The sequence below is a fragment of the Belonocnema kinseyi genome, chromosome 8, assembly GCF_010883055.1.
Source record: "Belonocnema kinseyi isolate 2016_QV_RU_SX_M_011 chromosome 8, B_treatae_v1, whole genome shotgun sequence".
NCBI lineage: Eukaryota > Metazoa > Arthropoda > Insecta > Hymenoptera > Cynipidae > Belonocnema > Belonocnema kinseyi.
Window position 1 is genome coordinate 141,164,748 of NC_046664.1, and position 7,339 is coordinate 141,172,086.

General features: G+C 39.8%; 1 protein-coding gene across 2 annotated transcripts in view; it reads right to left on the minus strand.

Annotated features, from left to right (window-relative positions):
• LOC117177864 (FH1/FH2 domain-containing protein 3) overlaps positions 1–7,339 on the minus strand; it is a 917,724-nt gene that overhangs the window by 210,905 nt on the left and 699,480 nt on the right. For both annotated transcript variants that reach the window (XM_033368897.1, XM_033368896.1), the window contains exon 9: positions 5,613–5,744. In XM_033368897.1, the coding sequence (XP_033224788.1) occupies positions 5,613–5,744 (132 nt within the window). The remainder of the gene's footprint in view (positions 1–5,612; positions 5,745–7,339) is intronic.

Here is a 7,339-nt window from a genome sequence, read left to right on the forward strand (position 1 = left end):
GAATAGTATAGTGGCAAGTATACCTGCTTGTCACACGGGAGACCGGGGTTCGATTCCCCGCCGGAGAGCCATGTGGTTCGGTTTTGATTCTTCTAGAATCAAGCCGAAGGGCCTATGACAAAGCCACCGAACGCGTCCTCGGGTTGCGGATAGAGGGTCCCTATACCAAGGGCTTCTGCTGAATATGGTTACAAAAATAAATAGGCAGTCGCGGACAATTGTCCACGGGTGGTCCCGAAGGAATTAACCCCCAAGAGGAGGTGTGAAAACCGTGCCTCTCAGAGTACGCAGCCTTCTCCTTGCATGCGAGGCTCTACAAGGATGGACGAACCCCTTTCCCTAGCTTCTCGTAGGAACAAAAATGACAACACCAAACATAGTTGTAGTAAGTGCGGTTTAAAACAACAGAACGCGCAGGGCTCCCGGCAACGGGTCGGCCAAAAATGCCGACCAATCTAGAGCTGAGGGAGCCAATGAAAATGGATTCAATGCGATGGATCGGCGGGATCTCGCGACCTTTGGGTGGACAGAGCGACTGGATCACGACTTGCTAGAGTGCTACGATGCGAGTGTGGCCCCTGAACGGGGTTACATGGCACGGCTGCATGCTCTGTGGTGCGAGAAACACCCAAAGCTATCGAACTTTTCGCAGCAACGTGTGCGAAACCATGCTGAACTACTCCGTAAAAGGGGCTATGTAAGCGGAACGCCTACTCTACCACAGCTAGAACAAGCCGGCAACAGAGAAAGAGAGGCGATACTAAGACCAACCGCGGGCATCAATTATTGTGTGTATAATTCAGCGAGAGCTTTGGCCGATGCGAACCATAAAACAAAACCAACGGTTGATCATGAGACCAAAAGACGAATGCATCAACTTGTCATAAAGATAGGCTGAGCAAGACAGTACGCGTACCGCATTCAGTGTGTGATTGACTGCATCACATCTGGCAGGAATTTTACCGCCAAGGTTCGAAAGTTCGCGCGCAAACATGGGTCATTCACAAGAGGTTGTCAACGATTGAATTTAGGACTTACGATTTCCTTCGAAAGTTCGTGAGAGTGTAAAGAACTTTTAAAGTTCTTTAATGTAATTGCAAACTCAAATCAAAGGACAGTTTTCCTTCTAAATAACTTGAATTGTTTCATTTAATATCAGTTTTGCATCATCGATTGTTCTTGCGCCCTTTAAAAGATCGTCCATGTAGAAATCTTCCTTTAGTGCAACAGAATCATTAGGACATGAATCGGATTCATCGTTACCCAATCGCTTAAATGAGCGACTAGCTAAAAAAAAGGCTGATGAAGTTCCATATGTAACTGTATTTAAAGTGAAGAGTTTTAAAGGTTGATCATTATCCTACCTTGATAAGATTTTTTGACATTTGCGATCATTTTGATGAATTTCTATTTGCCGATACATTTGTTCAACGTCGACCGTTATCGCTTGATTGCTTAGCTAATGAATGATGAGGTAAAAAATAACCGTCCGTAGTGGAGATAGTTTTATCCTTGGCCATGTGGCCGTTTTCGATTTCCCAGAATTCTGCAATTTTTGTTTGTAAAAGATTTAGTGCTAAGTTACAAACAGGAGTATAAGAGAATACTGCTCCAGGAGTTATTTCCTCCTAAAATCCATCAAAGGTGAGTTTTCTGCAAGGTTACATTACCGTTCGCTGAGGATATCTGACCAACACAAAGCAACTTTAAAAAAATGTCTGCACCAAGAAGTGCATCGATTTCTCCAGGCATGTGAATGCTTAAATCAGCCAGATGCATATCAGCTGGAAATTTTTAATCAGCCCTGTTTATTTGCTCGCTTGAAGCATAATCATTTATTTCCGGAGTTATTATAAAAGATAGATTTGAAGAATATTGGTTTCATCGAGAATGAACGTTTGTTTACGTAATTTTTCCTACATTGGAACTCATTTTATTGACTCCGCCAAAAGGAATATTGATATCGTATTGTTTTCGACTAAATTTGTGGCCATTTTTAGTTAAAAAATTAACCTGTGATCGTTTATCAACGAGAGTCCTGCCTGCATGACGATTTCCTTCGCGGTCTAAAACTTGTACGATCGCTGTTGATAATAACACTTGTGATGGATCTGTGTTGTGTAAATTAGCCAAATTAACTTGCGCTGGTTTTTTGTGAGTTATGATCTTGATGCAAGCAAGTGTGATGTTTTTTATTACAAGTTTTACATACACTAGCGTTAGATGCGGCTACAGAAAGATTGGACTGGAGACAGTTGTTGCAGTGATTTAGTTTTTTACGATATTCAAATGCTCCTGTAGATTCGCTTGAACTAATTTTTTACAACTTTGTGTATAATGTAAGTCTTTCTAAACGTGATACAACGCTTTTGTTTGAATAAAATAAGCCGCAGCTGGTGGATTTGAATTTGGTTCTGATTGTCGCGGAAAATTATTTCCACTAAGCTTGGAATAGTCATTACTCGATATGTTCTTTTCCAATTTACCATCTTTCGGTGCAGATTTGTTTGTTTCTATTGCCTTTTCTCGACGATGCAAGAACTTTAGTAGATCTTCCATTTTGGGAGAGTTATTTCCCTGAGAATAGTCCTTCTATTTCAACCGCGTTTGAGGATTTAGTTAACTCAAGAAATTTGCTACTGAAAAAAACGCTTTTCATCAGTTTTCAAACTAATGCACTCGCACAATAACACTCTACCCGCTGATCGATGACAGTCATGCGATTCAGGATGATTTAAAGACTACTACTCCGGCTTAATTCGGGATTATTAACACAAATGTTGATCTCGTTGTGATACACGTTCTCGTTGCTGTTTTCGTTGAAATACTCTTTCTCGTTAAAATTATGGTTCACGTTAAAATACTCGTTCTCGTTGAAATTCTCGTTATACTTGAAATACTCGTTCTCGTTAAGATATTTTTTAACCTTCTCGTTAAGGTGTTCGTTTTCATTCAAACTCTCGTCTTCCTTCATACATTTTTCAGGTTCTCGTTAAGAGGTTCCATCTCGCTTTCTCTAATATGTTGGATTACGTTCTCGTTAAGATATCTGTTGACGTTCTCGTTAAGATTTTTGCTCTCGTTCAGAAGATTTCTTACATGTTTAAATCTTCGTTACTCAGACCGCATATTGAAGATAAGTTCTCGGCTACGTCTTCGTTATGAGCTTTTGACAGCTACTTTAAGGATTTAAGCTGGTTGCTGGATGTGAATTATTAATGTTATTCATTATCAGGTTTCGAAGGATCAAAAATGTTTAATAATTGGTTTAAGCTTTTAGTTGTGACGATAAGCAAGGGTTGAATAAATAAAATTAGTTCATACTTAAGTTTAAATGTGACGTTAATTTGAGAGAGGAGCGTAAGGAGTTTACAGTATAAAAAATCGAATTGTGATAGTCGTAGCTCAGTTACAGATTGAGCTGTGAGTAAAAAGAAGATTCATAATTTTAAGGTTGTGGAAGAATGCCCAGGGTCCGGAGGCATCTTCAGATCCGTTGGTTCCGAAAAGCGAAGAAGACATAGGTGAAACTTTATGAATCTGAAAATTGCGAGCCAACATGTTAAATATGGTTACAAAAATTAATATACACTCACGGGAAATTGTACAGAGATTGTCCCAAAGTAATTAACAACTAGGCGGAGAAGTAACAACTATGCCAAAAATTGAATGGCACCTCGGTGAGCTGTCCTAAATGGTGACTGTGAAATACCGGTCGACCTCAACAGTTAATGCACCAGTAGATTACTTGGAACCATAATTTACTACAAGAATGGATTCTTTTTCCCCTCTCATTGTTTACTGGCTCTTACATGTTATTTTATCTTGAAATATTCTGAGACCTTCTAGGACTTCCATTTTCTCTTGTCATCTTTGCTTTTTCCCTGTTGCACCAACCTTATTTCTTCCCTATCTTCTCCGATTCGCACACTTAAATGTTGCAGTGGCCGGGAAATGTTCTGACCCTATTTCGTTCCCTATTTCGATTCTTTCTGACAGCCTCTTTATCCTTTCCTGTCAGTATGTAGTCTATTACTGTTTCCCCTTTTCCTGCAAATGTAATTTTGCCTTCTTCATCCCCTTCCTAATTTCAATTGCGAATGACCCATACTGGTTCTCTCAGAATTTCCAACAGAAGGCTACCCTCCTTGTCCGCCTGTTTGTGTTTGGATTTTCTCCTGAAAGTCTCATTCCCTTATTCCCATATTGCTCTCCCTGTGCCCCCCCCCCCCTCCAATCTTTCAGCAGATCACCCTCTATGTACGCCAATTCGTCATCCTTTTTACCTCAAAATTCCTTATCACATTCTGAACCTTTTTCTTCTCTCCTTCGCCTGTAAACGAAAACTATCCTCACCTTTCTTTTTCCTTTTTTTCGTCTATGCGCCCCCTTCCTACTTTCGTCGAAACTCTGTCCCTCCGCGTTATGTAGTTTCTCCTTTTACTGTTTCTATCATCTCCACCCTTCTTTCCCTAGTTTCCGCTTTTTCCCATAGCCACGAAAGAAATTTCCGACTGACTATACTCAACTTTTCTTTCTCATCACCCCATGTACACACATTCCCATTTATCCACATTCAATCTTTTCCTATCTATATATGTGTTTCATCATACACTTTATTCTTATGTCATTCAACGTCATATCCTCTTCTATTCTTTCTTTCCACAATTCAAATGTTTTCTTTTTTCTCAAAATATGAACTTCTTCTGTCACACTTCCAAGTTTTACTGTATACATACGCGATTTGCCTTCATTCTTCCTTTTGATTCAATTTACAAAATTTTTAATTTTGCCAGCATCCCCTGCTCTCCTCTTTACATACATACTGGTCTACCTTACTGATCTGCTGTCCCTATCTTCTCTCTCACTTTTCTGGTCTTCGGCATATTAACCTCCAAACTAAAACTTTTAACTTTCCTCCTAACACTTTTAACCTTACAAAACTGCCTCCTCCACATTTCCACGCAACTCCTTCACTACACTCACCTACTTTTACCACCTTTCACCTCAATCACACTTCTGCGCCCGTCGCCGAAACCAAAAAAGATAGCAAAGAACAAAAAATCGAAAAGTATTATGTGGCCAATTGTTAAGAGAAGTGATAAAAAGAGATATTTCGGGTTTCACTCGTGTAAAAAACTGCGAATTGTTTGCCGACGTTTCGTGAACATTGCAGTTCACATCTTCAGGGCTGAGCTAAGACTGAGGTATCAGGTCATGAGGTTCTTAGGTATACTTTCTACGATGCCTGTGATTGGCCAGAGCGCCCCACCGTGGGGATTCGTCGAACTTTATTGGCCAATCAAGTGTTTTTTAGAAAATCCGGGAGAACGGAAAGCCAAATCGGATTGGTATTGTATTCATTGTCCCTATTGATGTTATTAGGGTGTTTTAAGATTTCGATTGCTTCTCTATGTTTTCTTGGAAATTTTTTGTGTGTTTTTGCAATGATTATTGTTTCATCAAATAAAATGTTATGTCCTGTTTGGATATGATGTTCTGCTAGTGCTGATTGCGTGAAATAGAAATTTTTCTCATCGTATATAAAAGATAGGAAATTAAAAATCCGTCACTAAAGTATATAACTATACTCTCCCAGGATAAATACTTACTTTCCTGACTATCCGGGAGTTCGACAGATGGCCTCATGCTAGCAGCTGCTTCTTGTTGCTCTCGGACAAAGCTTCTTTGTCGTTCGGCTCTCTCTCTCCGTCTCCTTAAAGCTGGAGTAACACCAGCGTTCACTAAAACAAGTATAAAAAGTAAATACAATATTTTCGCAGAGACTAAAATAGGGCCTCAATTTTGTTTTAGCTCTTTTTCTCATCAACTCTTTGTAATCTTTATCAATATTCTCTATCATATTCGAAGTTAAATCTTAGAAACAATTTATCTGTTTCCAATCTTCTTATTGTTTGGAATCAAATATTTATATCGTTTTAAATGAGTTGATTGGGTTTCACAATGACCAATTAGGTATATTTTTTAGTAAGTATAGACATAATATTTTAGTTCAAAATCAAACCTTATTTTCTCTTACCACGTCTTTGTTTTTCAACAAGAACGCATGAACGATAATCCGTATACACAGTTAACTTGACGCCCCCCTTTATTTTGTTTGCAGAGTACGGCTCCAGGGCAACCCTAAGACCTCCACTCCGGGGAGACACGCCCGAGACGTCACGCGCTCTGATCCCCCGCCCTCGTCATCGTTACCTAACGCGTAGCTTACTACCGAACGGACATTCTCTCGCATTCACACCGACAACACATACCTTCTTGTATATTCGAAATATACAACAAACACCACTTAGGAATGGCAACGGCACACCCCCACATATACACTGTCTCATCTGGTTCGGAAATATGTAGATTATAAGGGCCTTATGAAAGATATTAACAAAATTTTTTTAAAAATTGAAATTTTTTGCGCTATACGGCGCTCAAAACTCAATTTTATGAAAATAATTCTTATATATGCCGAAAGGGCGGAGACGACGGCAGAGCGATGTGAATACCAAATGCTAGTTTGGTAATGACGTGTGTTGCGCGCAGCCCAAAACTAATAAAGGCTAAGCGCTCCAGAATTGAATTTAATAAAACGTCACTACTCTAACGTTGAAAACGGTGTCCCGGTGATATCAATATCAAATTAGGTGAATATTAAAATGATATATATGGCGCGATAGTCTAACCGACCGAACGCTAAGCGCTCGAGATTTAGTATAAAATCTAAAACATGATTCCATTAAGGCAGATAAGGTGCTAGCGTCCGTTGGACATAGAGTGAAGTATTATATATATATATTTGTCATAAGGACAACCGCAGGATTTCGCCAGGAGCGGGTGCTAATCTGAAAAATTGCACCCGCTTCCAGCGAAATCGCGATAAAATTTCAGCCACAACCACGTCTCACAACCGTGAGATAGGTGGTTACAGTCTGTAAAGGAATCAATACGACGATCCAGCAAAAGCCTCGTGCACCCTAAGAACACGGAGTGACCCAAGGACAACCGCCTTTTGCATTTTTCCCGCAAGTGTTCTAGCATATTCTTGACACGCAGAGATGCTTTTTAGGCTATTAGCAAGTGAAAGCTTGGCACCTCCAAGAGCGCCGATGATAAGGACGATTAGTTTAACAGAATATTCCGGGTATAATCGTTGCAACTTCCTTATAAGTTCTCGATACCTCTCTTTCCTTTCATTCTCCTTGGCTATGATGTTTTTGTCAGCTGATGCCGAAAATTCGATAACGAACATGGTTCGCTTCTCGAAGTCAAAAAGAACCATGTCAGGCCTCGAGTGAGCAACAGAAACAATTGTCGAGAATATAAAGTT